Raw genomic sequence first — 24,205 nt, 5'->3', positions numbered from 1 at the left:
CTCCGTAAGGACCATGGGGATTATACCAAAGCTCCCAAACGGGCGGGATAGTGCGGATGACTCTGCAGCACCGATTGAGCAAACAAGAGGTCCTCCTCAGCCAGGGTATCAAACTTGTAGAACTTTGCAAAAGTGTTTGAACCTGACCAAGTAGCCGCTCGGCAAAGTTGTAATGCCGAGACCCCTCGGGCAGCAGCCCAAGAAGAGCCCACCTTCCTAGTGGAATGGGCCTTAACTGATTTTGGCAGCGGCAATCCAGCCGCAGAATGAGCCTGCTGAATCGTGTTACAGATCCAGCGAGCAATAGTTTGCTTTGAAGCAGGAGCACCAAGCTTGGTGGATGCATACAGGATAAACAACGACTCTGTTTTCCTGACCCTAGCCGTTCTGGCTACATAAGCCTTCAAAGCCCTGACCACATCAAGCAACTCGGAATCCTCCAAGTCAGTAGTAGCCACAGGCACCACAATAGGTTGGTTTATATGAAAAGATTAAACCACTTTCGGCAGAAATTGTGGACGGGTCCGCAATTCTGCTCTATCCACATGAAAAACCAGATAGGGGCTTTTATGTTACAAAGCCGCCAACTCTGACACACGCCTAGCCGAAGCCACGGCTAATAGCATGACCACCTTCCACGTGAGATATTTCAACTCCACCGTTTTAAGCGGTTCAAACCAGTGGGATTTCAGGAAACTTAACACCACGTTAAGATCCCAAGGTGCCACTGGAGGCACAAAAGGAGGCTGAATATGCAGCACTCCCTTTACAAACGTCTGAACTTCAGGTAGAGAATCCAACTCCTTTTGAAAGAAAATGGATAGGGACGAAATCTGGACCTTAATGGAACCCAATTTTAGGCCCAAATTCACTCCGGACTGTAGGAAGTGAAGGAACCGGCCCAGCTGGAATTCCTCCGTAGGAGCATTCCTGGCCTCACACCAAGCAACATATTTTCGCCATATACGGTGATAATGTTGAGCTGTCACGTCCTTCCTAGCCTTTATCAGCGTAGGAATGACCTCATCCGGAATGCCTTTCTCTGCTAGGATCCGGCGTTCAACCGCCATGCCGTCAAACGCAGCCGCGGTAAGTCTTGGAACAGACAGGGCCCCTGTTGCAACAAGTCCTGTCTTAGAGGAAGAGGCCACGGGTCCTCTGTGAGCATTTCTTGCAGATCTGGATACCAAGTCCTTCATGGCCAATCTGGAACACTGAGGATTGTTCTCACTCCTTTTTTTATTATCCTCAGCACCTTGGGTATGAGAGGAAGAGGAGTAAATACATAGACCGACTGGAACACCCACGGTGTCACCAGGGCGTCCACAGCTATCGCCTGAGGGTCTCTTGACCTGGCGCAATACCTCTGTAGCTTTTTGTTGAGGCGGGATGCCATCATGTCCACCTGTGGCAGTTCCCACCGACTTGTAATCTGTGCGAAGACTTCCTGATGAAGTCCCCACTCTCCCGGGTGGAGGTCGTGTCTGCTGACGAAGTCTGCTTCCCAGTTGTCCACTACCGGGATGAACACTGCTGACAGTGCGCTGACGTGATTCTCCGCCCAGCGAAGAATTCTGGTGGCTTCCGCCATCGCCACCCTGCTGGTTTACATGAGCCACTGCGGTGATGTTGTCTGACTGAATCAGAACCGGTTGGTCGCGAAGCAGGGTCTCCGCTTGACGTAGGGCGTTGTATATGGCCCTTAGTTCCAGGATGTTTATGTGAAGGCAAGTCTCTTGACTTGACCACAGACCTTGGAAATTTCTTCCCTATGTGACTGCTCCCCAACCTCGGAGGCTTGCGTCCGTGGTCACCAGGACCCAGTCCTGAATGCCAAATCTGCGGCCCTCGAGAAGGTGAGCGCTCTGCAGCCACCACAGGAGTGACACCCTGGCCCTGGGGGATAGGGTGATTAACTGATGCATCTGAAGATGTGATCCGGACCACTTGTCCAGTAAGTCCCATTGAAAGGTCCTTGCATGAAACCTGCCGAAGGGAATGGCCTCGTATGATGCCACCATCTTTCCCAGGACTCGGGTGCAGTGATGTACTGACACCTGTTTTGGTTTTAATAGGTTCCTGACCAGTGTCATGAGTTCCTGAGCTTTCTCTATCGGGAGATAAACCCTTTTCTGGTCTGTGTCTAGAATCATGCCCAGGAAAGGCAGACGAGTCGTAGGAACCAACTGCGACTTTGGCATATTCAGAATCCAGCCGTGTTGCCGTAACACTTCCAGAGAAAGTGCGACGCTGTTCAGCGACTGCTCTCTTGATCTCGCCTTTATGAGGAGATCGTCCAAGTACGGGATAATGGTGACCCCTTGCTTCCGCAGGAGTACCATCATTTCCGCCATTACCTTGGTAAATATTCTCAGTGCCGTGGAGAGACCAAACGGCAACGTCTGAAATTGGTAATGACAATCCTGTACCACAAATCTGAGGTACGCCTGATGAGGTGGATAAATGGGGACATGAAGGTATGCATCCTTCATGTCCAGAGACACCATAAAATCCCCTTTTTCCAGGCTTGCGATGACCGCTCTCAGCGATTCCATCTTGAACCTGAACCTTTTCAGGTATATGTTCAGGGATTTTAAATTCAATATGGGTCTGACCGAACCGTCCGGTTTAGGGACTACAAACATGGTCGAATAATAACCCCTTCCCTGTTGAAGGAGGGGAACCTTGACCACCACCTGTTGAAGATACAATTTGTGAATTGCAGTTAACACTATTTCCCTCTCGTGGGGGGAAGGTGGTAGGGCCGATTTGAGGTATCGGTGAGGGTGCATCTCTTCGAATTCCAGCTTGTCTCCCTGAGACACAATCTCTATCGCCCAGGGATCCACCTGGGAGTGAACCCACTTGTGGCTGAAATTTCGAAGACGTGCCCCCACCGGGCCTAGCTCCGCCTGTGGAGCACCAGCGTCATGCGGTGGATTTTGTAGAGGCCGGGGAGGACTTCTGTTCCTGGGAACTAGCTGTGTTGTGCAGCTTCTTACCTCTGCCCCTGCCTCTGGCAAGAAATGACGCACCTCGGACTTTCTGGTTTCTTTGTGATCGAAAGGACTGCATTTGATAATACGGTGCTCTCTTAGGCTGTGAGGGAATAAAAGGCAAAACATTTTACTTTCCAGCTGTAGCTGTGGAGACCAGGTCCGAGAGACCCTCCCCAAACAATTCCTCACCCTTGTAAGGTAAAACCTCCATATGCCTTTTTGAGTCGGCATCACCTGTCCATTGCCGAGTCCACAGGACCCTTCTGGCAGAAATCGACATAGCATTTATTCTAGAACCCAGTAGACTAATGTCTCTTTGAGCATCTCTCATATATAGGACAGCGTCTTTAATATGCCCCAGGGTCAACAATACAGTATCCTTGTCTAAGGTATCAATTTCCTCAGATAAGGTATCCGTCCATGCTGCTACAGCACTACACACCCAGGCCAACGCGATTGCCGGCCTCAGTAAGGTACCTGAATGTGTATAAATGGACTTCAGGGTAACCTCCTGTTTGCGATCCGCAGCATCTTTGAGGGTAGCCCTATCCTGTGACGGCAGGGCTACCTTCTTGGATAAGCGTGTTAAAGCTTTGTCCACCCTAGGGGAGGATTCCCAGCGTAACCTGTCCGTTGGCGGGAAAGGATACGCCATAAGAATCCTTTTGGAAATCTGCAGTTTTTTATCTGGAGATTCCCAAGCCTTTTCACATAACTCATTTAGCTCGTGTGAGGGGGGAAAGGTTACCTCCGGCTTCTTTTCCCCATACATATGCACCCTCTTGTCAGGGACTGGGGTTTCCTCTGTGATGTGCAACACATCCTTAATTGCTATAATCATATAACGGATGGATTTAGCCAATTTTGGCTGTAACTTTGCATCATCGTAATCGACACTGGAGTCAGAATCCATGTCGGTATCTGTGTCAACAGTTTGGGATAGTGGGCGCTTCTGAGACCCTGACGGCCTCTGCGACATAGGATCAGGCACGGGTTGGGACCCTGACTGTCCCGAGGCTTCAGCTTTTTCTAACTTCTTATGCAAGGAATTAACATTATCATTTAAAACCTTCCACATATCCATCCAATCAGGTGTCGGCGCCGTCGGCGGAGACACCACATTCATTTGCTCCCGCTCTGCTTCCACATAGCCTTACTCATCAGACATGTCGACACAAGCGTACCGACACACCACACACACAGGGGATGCCCTCTCTGAAGACAGTTCCCCCACAAGGCCCTTTGGACAAACAGAGAGAGAGTATGCCAGCACACACCCCAGCGCTATAAACCCAGGAATAACACAGTAACTTAATGTTAACCCAGTAGCTGCTGTTTATATTGCTTTTTGCGCCTAATTATGTGCCCCCCCCCCCTCTCTTTTTACCCTCTTCTACCGTGTATCTGCAGGGGAGAGCCTGGGGAGCTTCCTCTCAGCGGAGCTGTGGAGAAAAAATGGCGCTGGTGAGTGCTGAGGCGGCGGGCTTCTGTCCCGCTTAAATATGCAATTTTTTGGCGGGGGCTCATACATATATACAGTGCCCAGCTGTATATATGCTTAACTTTGCCAAAAGAGGTCCCAAATGCTGCCCAGGGCGCTTCCCCCGCGCCCTGCACCCTTACAGTGACCGGAGTATGTGTAGGTGTGTGGAGCTATGGCGCACAGCTGCAGTGCTGTGCGTTACCTCAGTGAAGAACACGGAGTCTTCTGCCGCCTGTGAAGTCTTCTTTGCTTCTCATACTCACCCGGCTTCTGTCTTCCGGCTCTGCGAGGGGGACGGCGGCGCGGCTCCGGGACCGGATGGCGAGGGTGATCCCTCTGGAGCTAATGGTGTCCAGTAGCCTAAGAAGCAGGACCTAGCTTCAGAGAGTAGGGTTGCTTCTCTCCCCTCAGTCCCACGATGCAGGGAGTCTGTTGCCAGCAGAGCTCCCTGAAAATAAAAAACCTAACAAAATACTTTCTCTCAGCAAACTCAGGAGAGGTCACTGAAAAGCACCCAGCTCGTCTGGGCACAGTATCAAACTGAGGTCTGGAGGAGGGGCATAGAGGGAGGAGCCAGTACACACCAGAACCTAAATTCTTTCTTAAAGTGCCCATGTCTCCTGCGGAGCCCGTCTATTCCCATGGTCCTTACGGAGTCCCCAGTATCCACTAGGACGTTAGAGAAAAATACTATATAAAGTATGTCCAGTCTTATTAAAGAACAGCATATACATAATAAGTAGATATAATAAATGTCTCCTCCAGTGCTGAAGTAGTTATAATCATTATGTGTAATAAAACAGAAAAGTTAAGCAGAGGGTTAAAGTATACAGTATAGGTACAAAATAAAAGTCTGTTCTTCTACTAGGGAAATAGTGTAAGCAGTACATGCTCACTGCTTACCCTGTTCTTTCCCTCTTTATCCGAGTGCTGTACTATGCCGGCAGCCACAACCGTGATGACACTTATGGGTACACACCTAAAGATTCATCTGTTCAATCTGTCTGGTGGGAACAAAATCTGGTAATATATGGAGCAATGACAATCAACCATCTGCTCCCATATGCTGGATAATGGACGAAAACGATTGGATAAATGTATTAAATAAAACCGATTTAACGAATTTGTCTGAATGACCATTGTCTGTTTTCCAGTGTTTGGGAGTAAATGATCAATTGTAAATTGCTCCATATATTTCCAGATTTTTGTTCCCACCAGACTGATTGGACAGAAATCTTTAGGTGTGTTTACAGTCCCTCCTCTGACATCCATTTCACTAAGGATAGAAATTGTTTCCAATTTCAAAGATGGTCAGGGAGTAGACCACATTGTAACATGCGCTCTGACTGCTGCATTCTGTATACAAGGGGAGATTTATGATCCTGCAGGGTGCACTGGAAAAGGGCAGGGTGCTTTTTCACATTTCAAAAATGGGCAGGGTGCAGCACCCTGCTGAAACAGCCTAGAAGGAACACTACACATACAGTATAGGCACAGACAGGTGACACTATATAGGGAGGAGCACGTACAGTATAGGCACAGACAGGTGACACTATATAGGGAGGAGCACGTACAGTATAGGCACAGACAGGTGACACTATAAAGGGAGGGGCACGTACAGTATAGGCACAGACAGGTGACACTATATAGGGGCACGTATAGGCACAGACAGGTGACACTATAAAGGGAGGGGCACGTATAGTATAGTCACAGACAGGTGACACTATATAGGGGCACATATATTATAGGCACAGACAGGTGACACTATATAGGGGAACGTTTAGTATAGGTAAAGACAAGTGACACGTATAGGGACATGTATAGTATAGGCACATGTGACACTATAGGGAAGGGCACGTACAGTATAGACACAGACAGGTGACACTATATAGGGAGGAGCACATACCGTATAGGCACAGACACGTGACACTATATAGGGAGGAGCACGTACTGTATAGGCACAGACAGGGGACACTATATGGGGAGGGGCACGTATAGTATAGGCACAGACAGGTGACACTATATAGGGAGGAGCACGTACAGTATAGGCACAGACAGGTGACACTATATAGGGAGGAGCACGTACAGTATAGGCACAGACAGGTGACACTATACAGGGAGGAGCACGTACAGTATAGGCACAGACAGGTGACACTATAAAGGGAGGGGCACGTACAGTATAGGCACAGACAGGTGACACTATACAGGGAGGAGCACGTACAGTATAGGCACAGACAGGTGACACTATAAAGGGAGGGGCACGTACAGTATAGGCACAGACAGGTGACACTATATAGGGAGGAGCACGTACAGTATAGGCACAGACAGGTGACACTATATAGGGGCACGTATAGGCACAGACAGGTGACACTATAAAGGGAGGGGCACGTATAGTATAGTCACAGACAGGTGACACTATATAGGGGCACATATATTATAGGCACAGACAGGTGACACTATATAGGGGAACGTTTAGTATAGGTAAAGACAAGTGACACGTATAGGGACATGTATAGTATAGGCACATGTGACACTATAGGGAAGGGCACGTACAGTATAGACACAGACAGGTGACACTATATAGGGAGGAGCACATACCGTATAGGCACAGACACGTGACACTATATAGGGAGGAGCACGTACTGTATAGGCACAGCCAGGGGACACTATATGGGGAGGGGCACGTATAGTATAGGCACAGACAGGTGACACTATATAGGGAGGGGCACGTATAGTATATAGGTACAGACAGGTGACACTATATAGGGAGGGGCACGTATAGTATATAGGTACAGACAGGTGACACTATGCAAGGAGGGGCACGTATAGTATAATAAGAATTTACTTACCGATAATTCTATTTCTCGTAGTCCGTAGTGGATGCTGGGGACTCCGTCAGGACCATGGGGAATAGCGGCTCCGCAGGAGACAGGGCACAAAAATAAAGCTTTAGGATCAGGTGGTGTGTACTGGCTCCTCCCCCTATGACCCTCCTCCAAGCCTCAGTTAGGATACTGTGCCCGGACGAGCGTACACAATAAGGAAGGATATTGAATCCCGGGTAAGACTCATACCAGCCACACCAATCACACCGTATAACTTGTGATCTGAACCCAGTTAACAGTATGACAAAACGTAGGAGCCTCTGAACAGACGGCTCACAACAATAACAACCCGAATTTGTTTGTAACAATAACTATGTACAAGTATTGCAGACAATCCGCACTTGGGATGGGCGCCCAGCATCCACTACGGACTACGAGAAATAGAATTATCGGTAAGTAAATTCTTATTTTCTCTAACGTCCTAAGTGGATGCTGGGGACTCCGTCAGGACCATGGGGATTATACCAAAGCTCCCAAACGGGCGGGAGAGTGCGGATAACTCTGCAGCACCGAATGAGAGAACTCAAGGTCCTCCTCAGCCAGGGTATCAAATTTGTAGAATTTTGCAAACGTGTTTGCCCCTGACCAAGTAGCAGCTCGGCAGAGTTGTAATGCCGAGACTCCCCGGGCAGCCGCCCAGGATGAGCCCACTTTCCTTGTGGAATGGGCCTTGACAGATTTAGGTTGTGGCAAGCCTGCCACAGAATGTGCAAGTTGAATTGTGCTACAAATCCAACGAGCAATCGTCTGCTTAGAAGCAGGAGCACCCATCTTGTTGGGTGCATACAATATAAGCAATGAGTCAGACTTTCTGACTCCCGCCGTTCTTGAAATATATATTTTCAATGCCCGGACCACGTCCAACAACTTGGAATCCTCCAACTCGTTAGTAGCCGCAGGCACCACAATAGGCTGGTTCAGGTGAAACGCTGACACCACCTTAGGCAGAAAATGAGGACGCGTCCGCAGTTCTGCCCTGTCCGTATGGAAAATCAGATATGGGCTCATATGATAAAGCCGCCAATTCTGATACTCTCCTGGCTGAAGCCAGGGCCAGTAGCATGGTTACTTTCCATGTAAGATACTTCAGCTCCACCGATTTTAGCGGCTCAAACCAATGGGATTTGAGAAAATCCAAGACTACATTAAGATCCCACGGTGCCACTGGTGGCACAACCGGGGGCTGTATATGTAGTACTCCTTTTACAAAAGTCTGGACTTAAGGAACTGAAGCTAATTCTTTTTGGAAGAAAATCGACAGGGCCGAAATTTGAACCTTAATGGACCCCAATTTGAGGCCCATAGACAATCCTGTTTGCAGGAAATGTAGGAATCGACCCAGTTGAAATTCCTCCGTGGGGGCCTTCCTGGCCTCACACCACGCAACATATTTCCTCCAAATGCGGTGATAATGTTGTGCAGTCACCTCCTTCCTGGCCTTTACCAGTGTAGGAATGACCTCTTCCGGAATGCCTTTTTCCTTTAGAATTCGGCGTTCAACCGCCATGTCGTCAAACGCAGCCGCGGTAAGTCTTGGAATAGACACGGTCCCTGCTGAAGCAGGTCCCGTCTCAGAGGTAGAGGCCACGGATCCTCCGTGAGCATCTCTTGAAGTTCCGGGTACCAAGTTCTTCTTGGCCAATCCGGAGCCACTAGTATCGTTCTTACTCCCTTTTGCCGTATAATTCTCAGTACTTTTGGTATGAGAGGCAGAGGAGGGAACACATACACTGACTGGAACACCCACGGTGTTACCAGAGCGTCCACAGCTATTGCCTGAGGATCTCTTGACCTGGCGCAATACCTGTCCAGTTTTTTGTTGAGGCGGGACGCCATCATATCCACCATTGGTTTTTCCCAACGGTTCACAATCATGTGGAAGACTTCTGGATGAAGTCCCCACTCTCCCGGGTGTAAATCGTGTCTGCTGAGGAAAGTCTGCTTCCCAGTTGTCCACTCCCGGAATGAATACTGCTGACAGTGCTATCACATGATCTTCCGCCCAGCGAAGAATCCTTGCAGCTTGCCATTGCTGTCCTGCTTCTTGTGCCGCCCTGTCTGTTTACGTGGGCGACTGCCGTGATGTTGTCCGACTGGATCAACACCGGCTGACCCTGAAGCAGGGGTTTTGCCAGACTTAGAGCATTGTAAATCGCTCTTAGCTCCAGTATATTTATGTGAAGAGACATCTCCAGGCTTGACCATACTCCCTGGAAGTTTCTTCCTTGTGTGACCGCTCCCCAGCCTCTCAGACTGGCATCCGTGGTCACCAGGACCCAGTCCTGTATGCCGAATCTGCGGCCCTCTAACAGATGAGCACTCTGCAACCACCACAGAAGAGACACCCATGTCCGTGGCGATAAGGTTATCCGCTGATGCATCTGCAGATGCGATCCGGACCATTTGTCCAGCAGATCCCACTGAAAAGTTCGTGCGTGGAATCTGCCGAATGGAATCGCTTCGTAAGAAGCCACCATCTTTCCCAGGACTCTTGTGCATTGATGCACAGACCCTGTCCCTGGTTTTAGGAGGTTCCTGACAAGTTCGGATAACTCCCTGGCTTTCTCCTCCGGAAGAAACACCTTTTTCTGAACCGTGTCCAGAATCATTCCCAGGAACAGCAGACGTGTCGTCGGGGTCAACTGAGATTTTGGAAAATTCAGAATCCACCCGTGTTGTTGCAGCACTAGTTGGGTTAGTGCTACTCCGTCTTCCAGCTGTTCTCTGGATCTTGCCCTTATCAGGAGATCGTCCAAGTAAGGGATAATTAATACGCCTCTTCATCGTAGAAGGATCATCATTTCGGCCATTACCTTGGTAAAGACCCGAGGTGCCGTGGACAATCCAAACGGCAGCGTCTGAAACTGATAATGACAGTTTTGCACCACGAACCTGAGGTACCCTTGATGTGAAGGGCAAATTGGGACATGCAGGTAAGCGTCCTTTATGTCCAGGGACACCATAAAGTCCCCTTCTTCCAGATTCGCTATCACTGCTCTGAGTGACTCCATCTTGAACTTGAATTTTTGTATGTACAGGGTCAAAGATTTGAGATTTAGAATAGGTCTTACCGAGCCGTCCGGCTTCGGTACCACAAATAGCGTGGAGTAATACCCCTTTCCCTGTTGTAGGAGGGGTACCTTGACTATCACCTGCTGAGCAAACAGCTTGTGAATGGCTTCCAATACCGTCGCCCTGTCTGAGGGAGACGTTGGCAAAGCAGACTTTAGGAACCGGCGAGGGGGAGACTTCTCGAATTCCAACCTGTAACCCTGAGATACTACCTGCAGAATCCAGGGGTCCACCTGTGAGCAAGCCCACTGTGCGCTGAAATTCTTGAGTCGACCCCCCACCGTTCCTGAGTCCGCTTGTAAGGCCCCAGCGTCATGCTGAGGGCTTTGCAGAACCCTGGGAGGGCTTCTGTTCCTGGGCAGGGGCTGCTTGCTGCCCTCTCTTACCCCTTCCTCTGCCCCGAGGCAGATATGACTGTCCTTTTGTCCGCTTGTTCTTATAGGAACGAAAGGACTGCGGCTGAAAAGACGGTGTCTTTTTCTGTTGGGAGGGGGTCTGAGGTAAAAAAGTGGATTTTCCGGCAGTTGCCGTAGCCACCAGATCCGATAGACCGACGCCAAATAATTCCTCCCCTTTATACGGCAATACTTCCATATGTCGTTTGGAATCCGCATCACCTGACCACTGTCGCGTCCATAAACTCCTTCTGGCAGATATGGACATCGCATTTACTCTCGATGCCAGAGTGCAAATATCTCTCTGCGCATCTCGCATATAAAGGAAAGCATCCTTTAATTGCTCTATAGTCAATAAAATACTGTCCCTATCCAGGGTATCAATATTTTCAGTCAGGGAATCCAACCAGACGACCCCAGCACTGCACATCCAGGCTGAGGCGATGGCTGGTCGCAGTATAACACCAGTATGTGTGTATATACTTTTTAAGGTAGTTTCCAGCCTCCTATCTGCTGGATCCTTGAGGGCGGCCGTATCAGGAGACGGTAACGCCACTTGTTTTGATAAGCGTGTGAGCGCCTTATCCACCCTAGGGGGTGTTTCCCAGCGCGCCCTAACCTCTGGCGGGAAAGGGTATAATGCTAATAACTTTTTTGAAATTAGCATTTTTCTATCTGGGCTAACCCACGCTTCATCACATACATCATTTAATTCCTCTGATTCAGGAAAAACTACAGGTAGTTTTTTCACCCCCCACATAATACCCCTTTTTGTGGTACTTGTAGTATCAGAGATATGCAAAGCCTCCTTCATTGCCGTGATCATATAACGTGTGGCCCTACTTGAAAATACGTTTGTTTCATCACCGTCGACACTAGATTCAGTGTCTGTGTCTGTGTCTGGGTCGACCGACTGAGGTAAAGGGCGCTTTACAGCCCCTGACGGTGTCCGAGACGCCTGGGCAGGTACTAACTGGTTTGCCGGCCGTCTCATGTCGTCAACTGATTTTTGTAATGTGCTGACATTATCACGTAATTCCATAAACAAAGCCATCCATTCCGGTGTCGACTCCCTGGGGGGTGACATCACCATTATCGGCAATTGCTCTGCCTCCACGCCAACATCGTCCTCATACATGTCGACACACACGTACCGACACACAGCAGACACACAGGGAATGCTCTTATCGAAGACAGGACCCCACTAGCCCTTTGGGGAGACAGAGGGAGAGTTTGCCAGCACACACCCAAGCGCTATAATATATATGGGAACAACCCTATATAAGTGTTGTTCCTTATAGCCGCTTAAATATATAAAAATATTGCCAAAATATGCCCCCCCTCTCTGTTTTACCCTGTTTCTGTAGTGCAGTGCAGGGGAGAGTCCTGGGAGCCTTCCTCACAGCGGAGCTGAGCAGGAAAATGGCGCTGTGGGCTGAGGAGAATAAGCCCCGCCCCCTATTCCGGCGGGCTTTCCTCCCGGAGTTTTAGACATTTGGCATGGGTTAAATACATACATATAGCCTCAATGGCTATATGTGATGTATTCTTTTGCCATAAAAGGTATTATATATTGCTGCCCAGGGCGCCCCCAGCAGCGCCCTGCACCCTCCGTGACCGTCTGGTGTGAAGTGTGTGACAACAATGGCGCACAGCTGCAGTGCTGTGCGCTACCTTCATGAAGACTGAAGAGCCTTCTGCCGCCTGTTTCCGGACCTTCAATCTTCAGCATCTGTAAGGGGGGTCGGCGGCGCGGCTCCGGGACGAACCCCAGGGTGAGACCTGTGTTCCGACTCCCTCTGGAGCTAATGGTGTCCAGTAGCCTAAGAATCCAATCCATCCTGCACGCAGGTGAGTTGAAATTCTCTCCCCTAAGTCCCTCGATGCAGTGAGCCTGTTGCCAGCAGGACTCACTGAAAATAAAAAACCTAAAAAACTTTTTCTAAGCAGCTCTTTAGGAGAGCCACCTAGATTGCACCCTGCTCGGACGGGCACAAAAACCTAACTGAGGCTTGGAGGAGGGTCATAGGGGGAGGAGCCAGTACACACCACCTGATCCTAAAGCTTTATTTTTGTGCCCTGTCTCCTGCGGAGCCGCTATTCCCCATGGTCCTGACGGAGTCCCCAGCATCCACTTAGGACGTTAGAGAAATAGGTATAGACATGTTACACTATACATGGAGGGGCACGTATAGTATATAGGTACAGACATGTTACACTATACAGCGAGGGGCACTTATAGTATATAGGTACAGACAGGTGACACTATATAGGGAGAGGCACATATAGTATATAGGCACAGACAGGTGACACTATACAGGGTGGGGCATGTATAGTATATAGGTACAGACAGGTAACACTATACAGGGAGGGGCACATGACAGGTGACACTATACAGGGAGGGGCACGTATAGTATATAGGGACACATGACAGGTGACACTATACAGGGACACATGACAGGGGACACGTATAGTATATAGGTACACATGACAGGTGACAGTGACACTATACAGGGAGGGGCACATATAGTATATAGGGACACATGACAGGTGACACTATACAGGAAGGGGCACGTGTAGTATATAAGTACAGACAGGTGACACTATACAGGGAGGGGCACGTATAGTATATAGGTACAGACAGGTGACACTATACAGGGAGGGGCACGTATAGTATATAGGTACAGACAGGTGACACTATACAGGGAGGGGCACGTATAGTATATAGGTACAGACAGGTGACACTATACAGGGAGGGGCACGTATAGTATATAGGTACAGACAGGTGACATTATACAGGGAGAGGCACGTATAGAATAGAGGTACCGTATATGACAGGTGACACTATACAGGGACAATGACAGGGGACACGTATAGTATATAGGTACACATGACAGGTGACAGTGACACTATACAGGGAGGGGCACGTATAGTATATAGGGACACATGACAGGTGACACTATACAGGGAGGGGCACGTATAGTATATAGGTACAGGCAGGTGACACTATACAGGGAGGGGCACGTATAGTATATAGGGACACATGACAGGTGACACTATACAGGGAGGGGCACGTATAGTATATAGGGACACATGACAGGTGACACTATACAGGGAGGGGCACGTATAGTATATAGGTACAGACAGGTGACACTATACAGGGAGGGGCACGTATAGTATATAGGTACAGGCAGGTGACACTATACAGGGAGGGGCACGTATAGTATATAGGGACACATGACAGGTGACACTATACAGGGAGGGGCACGTATAGTATATAGGTACAGACAGGTGACACTATACAGGGAGGGGCACGTATAGTATATAGGTACACACAGGTGACACTATACAGGGAGGGGCACGTATAGTATATAGGTACACACAGGTGACACTATACAGGGAGGGGCACGTATAGTATATAGGTACAGACAGGTGACACTATACAGGGAGGGGCACGTATAGTATATAGGTACAGACAGGTGACACTATACAGGGAGGGGCACGTATAGTATATAGGTACAGGCAGGTGACACTATACAGGGAGGGGCACGTATAGTATATAGGTACAGGCAGGTGACACTATACAGGGAGGGGCACGTATAGTATATAGGTACAGACAGGTGACATTATACAGGGAGAGGCACGTATAGAATATAGGGATATGACAGGTGACACTATACAGGGACACATGACAGGGGACATTACCTCTTCTCTATGGAGTCGATGTTGGAGTGCAGCAGCCAGAGCTCCTCGCTGTTGTCCTGCCTGGAGCTGAGGATGAGGTGGTGACCCGTCAGGCACAGGGTCCCGCCCACTGGAGGGTGAAAGGGCCTGTGCAGGACCACCTTATCCACCCGGGGGGTCTTGATGAGCTCCGCAAACTCCATGGTCGTGGCGGGACACGGTCACAGCGCGTTACAGAGGGGACATACTCGCTACGGATTGAAGGGAGCACCAGGCCGAACCCCCAGCCAGCCCGATGCCAGTGCGCGCTCCCAACTCTGCCTCCGGCCACCGCTGCGCATGCGCGAGCCACACCACCCGCGCGCTCCCGCCGCCTCGTCCGGCCCTGACCTCTACTACGCCTGCGTGAACCGATCATCCGCGCGCTCCAGGCATGATTGCCAGTAGACCTCGCTCGTGTGCCTGCCTGTAACCTCCTCTACAGCCGATAGGTGGCGGTGTACGACCCCACCCTCCGCTGTACAGAGAAGTACCTATTTCTGTAATCGCAGCTGCGGCCTCTAGGTGGCGCTGTGTGATACAGTGCATGCTGCTGACACTCATTGCCATGGCAACACCATCACTACTGTAATCACTGTACATAATGATACCTCTTACCTATGTCTCCTATTACCCAGCCTTGCTTTATTACTGGCTGCTCCCAATTGTAAAGTGCAGCGGAATATGCTGGCGCTATATAAGTATCTGTTAATGACATAGATCATTGGTTCCCAAACTCGGTCCTCAGGTACCACCAACAGTTCATGTTTTCCACCTAGCAGTTGTACAGGTGTATTTATTACTCACTGATACATTTTAAAAGACCCACAGGTGGAGCAAATTATTTCACTTGCAATCCTGTGAGGAGACCTGGAAAACATGACCTGTTTGGGGTACTTGAGGACCGAGTCTGGGAACAAGTGATATAGATGGATTGAGTGATAGATTTATATTTCTCATACGTCCTAGAGGATGCTGGGGATGCTTCAAGAACCATGGGGTATAGACGGGATCCGCAGGAGACATGGGCACACTTTAAGACTTTGAATGGGTGTGAACTGGCTCCTCCCTCTATGCCCCTCCTTCAGGCTCCAGTTTAGATTCTGTGCTTAGTGAGACTGGTCACACACAGGGGAGCTCTACTGAGTTTCTCTGAAAAGACTTTATGTTATGTGTATTATTTATTTTCAGGGAGACCTGCTGGCAACAGGCTCCCTGCATCGTAGGACTGAGGGGAGAGAAGCAGACCTACTTCTGTGAGTTTCAAGGCACTGCTTCTTAGGCTACTGGACACCATTAACTCCAGAGGGTCTGATCGCTAGGTACGCCTAGATGCTCGTTCCCGGAGCCGCGCCGTCACCACCCTTGCAGAGCCAGAAGTCAGAAGCCGGGTGAGTAGAAGAAGATCAGAAGACTTCAGAGACGGCAGAAGATTTCAGTGACGGCTTTGAGGTACCGCGCAGCGGGCGCGCTGCGCGCCATGCTCCCACATACAGAGCGGCACTGCAGGGCGCAGGGGGGGCGCCCTGGGCAGCATAAAACCTCATAAGCAACTGGCATAAGAGTATACAGTGCCTGGGCACTAAATACAGACCCCCTGCCAGTATAAATATATAAAAATAAGCGGGACTGAAGCGCACCATTAAGGGGGCGTGGCTTAGCCCTCACAGCTAATTTCAGCGCCATTTTCTCCTCACAGAGATGCTGGTCCTTCCAAAACACTGCTGTACAGATCAGAGTGAAAAACGAGGGGGGGCACAGTTGTTTGGTGCAATATAAGTTAAACATAAAAGCACACTATATCTTAAGTGCTGTGGAAATTAGCTGGTAAACTCCTTCTGTGTTTCCATGACAGAATGTACTGGGGTTTATCCCTTATAGCCAGTTTAATGTCGGTGGGTGTTTGGTACACGTGTGTCGGCATGTCTGAGGCTGAGTGCTCTGCCACAAAGGGAATTACTATGTCGGCGCTGTCGACTCCTAATAGTACTTGGTACATGTAAATTAATGTCAACATGTCAGTAGAGGTATATTTTTTCCAAGAGAAAACTATATGGGAGACACAGACGTGGGGGGTGACCCTGTCGGCACCAATAATATCTGACTGGGTGAAAATTGACATAATAATGTGATGCATATCATAAAGAGCTATACCTATATGCAGTGGCAGATTTGTCGCTAGGAAACCTAAGCGGTTGCCTAGGGCCCGCCGGGTCGGGTCCCCCCTTGTGTCACTGAGACACGCTGCCGCTCAATCCGGCGGCAGCGTGTCTCAGCTGTCAGCCTGTCAGGAGAGGAGAGCGTGCCAGCGCGGTTGTGTCTGGCGCGGCGGCGTATAGCGGACTTCAAACCAGCCGCCGGTTCGTGAGCCAATCGGAGCTCGTGGACCGGCAGCCAATCAGGAGCCGCCGGTCCGCAAGCTCTGATTGGCTCACGAACCGGCGGCTGGTTTGAAGTCCGCTACATGCCGCCAGCGCCAGACATAGCCGCGCTGGCAGGCGCTCTCCTCTCCTGACTGACACTGTCACACCGTCACCCTGCCTCACTCACAGCCGCCTGGAGGAGCAGCAGCAGCAGTGCAGCAGCGGTAAGCAGCTGCAGCACTGGCTGCTGTGGGGGCAATTGTATACCTGGCACTATGGGGGCAATTGGCTGGCACTGTGGGGCATTTGTATGTATACCTGGTACTGTGGGGGCAATTGGCTGGCACTGTGGGGCATTTGTATGTATACCTGGCACTGTGGGGGCAATTGTCTGGCACTGTGGGGCATTTGTATGTATACCTGGCACTGTGGGGGCAATTGGCTGGCACTGTGGGGCAATTGTTTACCTGGCACTGTGGGGGCTTTTGTATACCTGGCACTGTGTGGGCATTTGTATACCTGTCAGGTATACAATTGCCACCACAGTGCCAGATCCACAATTGCCCCCACAGTGTCAGGTATTACCTGACACTGTGGGGGCAATTGTGGATCTGGCACTGTGGGGGCATTTGTGGATCTGGCACTGTGAGGGCATTTGTATACCTGGCACTGTGGGGGCATTTGTATACCTGGCACTGTGGGGGCATTTGTATACCTGGCCACTGTGGGGGCAATTGTGGATCTGGCACTGTGGGGGCAATTGTGGATCTGGCACTGCACTATTGGGGGCATATGTCTGTGTATCACGTCCCATTTTAATTGGCCACACCCATTTTTACCATTTACCTCTGTGGGGCACTCTCTGTCTGATTGGTCGCCGCTTAGCCCAGCCGGGAGCGCACACAGACGCTCTCATTCTAGTGAATGGGGCGCGTGTGTGTCACGGACACGTGCATGCCCCAGACGCGGTGATAGGCTCAGGCACAGACAGAACTCCATCTGTAATGTAAGTAAGTCAGAACAAAAATATAGTGCTATGGATTGTTTGAGGTAGGGAGGCCCCATGAGGTCTAAATCCGCCTCTGCCTATATGTATATGTATATGTATGTATGGTAAAGTTACATAGGTCTGTGGCACGATCACAGGTGTGATATTATTTATGGAGGGAGTCCTATTCATAGTATTGATTTCTCTCAGACCCCTCGGGATCGCAAAAATGTTATTTTGCCCAGTTGCTACTCCCTGAGATCGACTCGAATAGTGTTTCTTATGTCGACCATAATGTTTCCTGATCAGATCCACAAAATCGGCATTGAGTACCTGTTCATACACATTGGAACGTATTAACGTCACTAGGGACCCTGCTATTCCTGACAAAAGGATATATGTATACGTATTAGATATATATATATATATATATATATATATATATATATATGGTGTCAAAGTCAGAAAAATATCTCTATGCACACTACCATATTTGCACCTCACACAGGTCCGTGCTGCGCATGCGTACGCTCTCCCGTACGTGCGCATACTCACAGTCGCGTGCACCCGCAGGCGCACGGTGTGCGCATTTACGGTAGAGTTTATGTGTTCGTAGCGTGCGACTCAATCGTTACATAATTTAATCAAAATAATGTATTTTATAAGTTAATATTCCCCTGAGTCCAGCAGGTATCAGTGGGTCTCAAATGGCTCTTTGACCTTAGAGATCCCCCAAACAATAGTTTGCATGTTGGGAGGGCTTCACATGGTGTTATGCATAGGTAAGCACAGGAATAGTAATTGAAGATTAATTGTATTCCAAATCAGTATCTTTCCTGCAGACGGAGTACAATAGCCTTTAATTACACTGAGCTTTGAGACTCAATGAGGAGGGCCAACACCTGTGTTTACCAATGGGGCCGGATTTGTCTCCAGAAGAATGATTGCTGAGATGTCATTGTCTCAACTGAGAGTGGACAGTGAGATAGTATTCGCCAAACAATAGCTTCCCACAAGACAGGAATGTGTTGGTCATCACCCATTGTTTTGCATAACCAAGGCCACTGATGCAGCTGGCTCACATGCTGTGAGGGACACACACACATCTTGTTGTTGACACACCCCCACAGCTGGAATGAGGGTATGATATACCCACTGGAGATCACAGGGCTCACTCACTCACTCACACAGCTACCTGGCACCCAGCAGCATGGCGGCTACATCCCCAGGACTGACCTACAAACTAAAGGCTAAGTATTGAATTCACATGGCTAGATAAGGAAATATAGACAGATTGCTTTAAGGTCAATGGTGCTGGATTAAATAGGATATTGTAACTTGGTTGTGTGATTGTTGGGTGTTTGTGTTGACACTCTGTGAAGTCTGTGATGAATTGGAACAGTAGACAATCTGTAGCATAGTACTTGTGGTATTTGTTTGCCTATGGTGATTTAAAATAGATTGTGCTGGTTAGTTATAATATATCTTGTTAATCATAAATACCACCATGCAGTTACGTTTGAACATGTGCTGGTAGCAATGGCAGGCTGAGATGTGTGGTTACATTGTGATCTGGTCTTGTGATGAATATGCTCTGGTTATTGAGATACTGAAGTTGTTTGGAATGTGAAAGTGAATAAGATGGTTCTAGGAAGTTGTTTGGAATGTGAAAGTGAATAAGATGGTTCTAGGAAGTTGGATTGAAATTGTGAAAGGTGATTTAGATGGTTTGGAATTGTAAAATCAGAACATATGCATTGTTCTGAGGCTTGGACATTTTGGAATAAAATGGAGTCTTGTGTCTTCTGCTATGTGATTGTGGTGTAGCAGAGAGTGCCATGTGTTTGGACCTGCAAATCTAAAATGGCTGCTGCCGGGTATTTTCCCCTCCCCCTTTCAACCATGTGGTGCAGTCTTTGGAATCATGGGAGCTTTAATAAAATGGAGTCTAGCTTCTGTCCCATGCGGTATTGTAGGGTTGTGTATATAGGGACTGCCAGTATGGGTAAGGTCAAGTATTTTCTCCACAAAGATTCTCAGCATTGAATAACTGCGCAGCGATTGTTCCTCACATGTGTAAGCTTCGCTGCAATCATATTGTCTGTATTGTTATGGTGAGCCATTTCTCTCTCTCTCTCTCTCTCTCTCTTCTCCTCTTTCTCTCTTATTTTCCCTTAAACGTAATTGTATTGTATTGTATTGTATTTCCTGTGCAGTTATCTGGTTAGTTAGTCTATGTTATATTGGTAGTGTATAATTGTATTGTATTATTCTTTTGCAAGCATACCATCCATAATATATATATAAGGCGTTAGACCCTAAGCCCAGGTATCTGTGTATTTCTTATAGTGTTAAGTACTCTCAGAGCGTCGGTGACGCTCAAACAGCTTTGAAGTTAATAAGGTTACACTGTGTTGCATTTACACTCTATCATTACACTAAGGTTTTACTGCATAATACACCGTTTATGGTTTAGATATAAAGGTTTAACATTGTGAGCGTCAGCGCCGCTGGTGATCTCCTCGTGGTCCCGAGCGTCCGCTACGCTATAGCGAATCATTACGTTAGTCGGCAGCCAATAGCGTGCCTGCCTGTAATCTCTTGGCCGTGAGCGAACGTGACGCTTGAGCGTCTCGACTACGGCTAAGCGATTGTTACGCAAAGTGCGTACCCTTACGGTACTCCATACATAAATAGCGTACAGTGTTCTTAGACCTCATAAAGGGTTTTATATACGATAAATATTTAGCTTTATCAATTGGCGGCTCCTCCGGTCTTCACATATCTGCACTGGGTAACTTCAGCAGACATTATCGGTCAGCAAAGAGTGGAAGGTAGTATCCCTCGTTAAACCGTTTGGAGGTCGGGGATACTGCAGTGCTGACCAGATAAGCGCCTGCTTCACTTGGTAAGGAGTGCTGAGGGAATTCGGGAACTGGAAGGTAAGAACAGTACGTTATTGTCTTTGTAAATCTGGTTTTTATTTCTATTTGGTGCCAACTGCACACGCAGATTGGATGGTTTGTCTGTTTAAATAGGTTTAAAATTATTTTTAATCGCTCTGCATAGCGTGATAACTAAAAGGGGCTGGCATGATGATTTTTCTTTGTGACAAAAGGTCTGTCCCCCATTTTGTGTAAACCTCATGGATGGGGGAGGAGCAGCGGCCATTTTGGGAAGGTCAAAAAAAAAACATTTTTTTTGAACGGCTGATTTTCAGTTGACTCAGGAAATAATCAGCCATCCACTGTCAAAAAGAAATCATCATTTAATGAGTTTTTTTTTATGCATTTGTTTAGTCCATATCATAGTCAATCATAAGTAGTTCAGATAGAGTTTAATAACAGTTAATAATTAAATATTTGATTTAAGAAATACACAAGTAGTTTTTTTTTTTTTTTTTTGTAACTGTCTCTCTTCAAGAACCTGTTTTAACGCTGCTATTTGTAGGATGGCCATTGAAATGCAAATGACCTGTGGGACTGGTTTGTTGTTGTTTTTTTTTTTTCTCTCTCCCAGCAGTGAAAGAAATTGCACATTCATATGCAAAGTAGAAGCACTAATAGGGTCTCATATATGTAATATCTATATGCGTGTGCTTACATCAATATATGTTATTAGATTAATTTAGAATTGCATGTTCATTTGTGTAACTTTCACATCTCACCTTCCTGTTTGCCATTTGCATTGATAACGTGCTAAGAAAGATTTGTTGCTATTAGTAGTTAAAAAGATAAAAAGTAATATTTAAGGGTATAATTGTAAAAAGCCCACACGCAACTCTACCTAAGGTATAAGGAGAGATTGGTGTGGTGCGCGGTAGATGATCGAGGATCATCTACATTGATAAAAGTGTACATTGTGTTACGGTGGATATTTGCTTTGCGTGCACGTGTCTCTAACAAAGGGCTGAGACTCGCGTACGCAACTCAAAGGCCGACGCACGCAGCGTATATTACGCAACGGAGCGTCCGGGTACGCCCACGTAACTCAAATCACACGATAGTGTTATTGCAACAGGCGAAAAGGTTGCAACGTGGTAAATAGCGCAAGTCTATTTTAGTATCCGAAATTTAGATTAACAGATCCTTCTCCAAATTCACAACACATCTGGTCTAAAGAAAAATTTCTGCGCAGAAATAGAAATAGAAACAAAAGTGTACATGTGGTGAGTGAGTGTGTTATATACAATTTTGAGGTTGAACCACAAGAAAAGTATCGAGTTCTCGTGAAGGTACATACATGTAAGTGACGTGCATGGTGGCTAGGGAGGCATCTCTGGTTAAAACATAAAATTTGAGCATTAGAGTATAGCAGACCAGGAGGTCATACAGACCAGGAGGTCATACAGACCAGGAGGTCATACAGACAAGGAGGTCCAGGTAAAGTCCGCTATAGAGACAAGTAGCACAACACCAAGAAGGGTTGGTGCGGAACCCATATAGGCCATTTAAGCTCTGGCTGAAGGAATTCGCAGCCGAAATTTTCGATTCCACTGGTCGCTCAGTACATAAGATTAGTTGCTTATGTGCTAAACGATTGTACCGCACGTAATTGTGTGCACTAGTTAGTCTGACCGGTACCATTTGTGTACGAAACCGGTCATAAAACTATTTGTACATTCTAACGTGATTTGTGAAATTTTTTTTATTTTAAGGGAGGTTCGCTGGTCACTCAGGAACTATCCAACAACCGATACTTGCTGGGGAACACGCCCCAGTAAATAAAGGTTCACAGGGGCCCTGGGTTGGGTACAACAGCTCTGGATACAGTGATTGCAGTACTGGCCAACGTGGGCGAGAAGTGAGTGGAGTACTCGGTAAACTTCACCACCAGCCTGCCCCGGACATCTTGGTTTTTTGTAAGGGTTCGCTGAAGAAAAGCAACACCTACGAGTTATGGGGGCCAGTTGTTCAGGCAGGGGGCGATCAACCTCGGTTCGGGTTGATTTAGTAAACCGACCAGTCGGGTCGGCAAGGTACGTGATGTGTGAAAAATACGGTTCACACACAGAGGTTTTATGTGATGAATGGGAGAGAATGACGGTACATGACGGGGAGAAATTCCCAAGAGTAGGTAGCTTCAGCCCAGAAGTGTTGCAAAATTTAAGGAGGAGGATATGTCTCATCAAATCAGCAAAGAGACGGAGCAAACATTATGATTGTTTAAACCTGTGGCAACAGGAAAGTGAATTTCAAAGAGAGGTAACTGACATATCTGACTTTCATCTTGGGAGGAGAGACATGGCAATGGAGAGAATTGTGGTTGCGGAGAAAGGCACAAGGTTGTACGATAAAAACGCACTTAGTAACTGTCTTAAGAATGAAAGTGTAAAATGTAACAATGTTTATGAAAATGAAAGTGTAAAAAAATTACAAATGTTAACCTGTGCAAGTCGCACCCCATGTCAAACTTCCCTCAGGAATACGAACAAGAAAGTGAGCCCAGCACGATGTCGGCACCTCTCCCAGCAACCATCACACAAGACATCCAGGTGGACGCGACCAAATCGGTAAAGGCAATAATCAAACCCCCTAACGGAGGGTCAGGTGAGGTCGTGTCCACAGGTACGTACAAAGTTTTATATCACGCACAAACAAATGTACCCCATATTGTAAGACCAAAACAAGGTGATGTAATTGAGTTTAGTCCTGTCAGGGTGATCACAGTCCCCAATGGGAAGACTGACGATCAGGGAATCATTCCCGTCAAGGACAGTGCAATGCGCCATCCCTGGTCCCGGACAGAATTGAGATCAATCATGTCTGATTTCCCAGATCCTAGGAAAGATCTAAGTGTATGATCAAAGATTCACAGAAGGTATATCAACGCCCTAGACAACGACATAATCATGGTATCCAAGGAATCAGGGAGGTACAGGGAAAGCGGTTGATGGTGATGAGCATCCGAGCGTTTGAGGAGGCATCAAATCAACCAAAACCTCAGGTCACTGACACTTGGAAGAAGCCCCGGGTTTGTTATCTTTGTAAAAGAGAAGGGCATTATGCCAGCAACTGTAATAGCACACATAAAGTCAGACCCCCTAGACAGAGGAATGAGCAAAATTATGACACACCAAATTATAATCAGGGATCATATAGGAAGAATTTTGGTCCACACTCATGATATGTAGTCAAGAAAGGTGATCACTAGGACGGATGGTAAGCCTGAGGTAACAGTTAATAAATTGGGAGGTCATTCCCTGAAGACACAGGAATGACCGGGTGAAACGTTGTAAATGTATCTGTGAAATGTTTCTTTTCTCTCCCCATCTCTGACGATCATGGATAGGACTCA

General features: G+C 47.8%; 1 protein-coding gene across 2 annotated transcripts in view; it reads right to left on the bottom strand.

The window, feature by feature from the left end:
- The window catches only part of MTMR9 (myotubularin related protein 9), a 163,377-nt gene that overhangs the window by 103,959 nt on the left and 35,213 nt on the right, over nt 1-24,205 (bottom strand). Inside the window, exon 1 of one of the 2 annotated variants that reach the window (XM_063915088.1) lies at nt 14,540-14,938. The exons of the other annotated variant lie outside the window; for it this stretch is intronic. Within the exon in view, the coding sequence (XP_063771158.1) occupies nt 14,540-14,721 (182 nt within the window). The 5' untranslated portion in view covers nt 14,722-14,938. Of the gene's footprint in view, nt 1-14,539; nt 14,939-24,205 lie in introns of those variants that run through there. 2 annotated transcript variants of the gene reach the window in all.

The sequence above is a fragment of the Pseudophryne corroboree genome, chromosome 4, assembly GCF_028390025.1.
Source record: "Pseudophryne corroboree isolate aPseCor3 chromosome 4, aPseCor3.hap2, whole genome shotgun sequence".
In the NCBI taxonomy this organism is placed as follows: Eukaryota; Metazoa; Chordata; class Amphibia; order Anura; family Myobatrachidae; genus Pseudophryne; species Pseudophryne corroboree.
The sequence above is the reverse complement of the archived record's forward strand: the minus strand, read 5'-3'. Positions and strand labels throughout refer to the sequence as shown.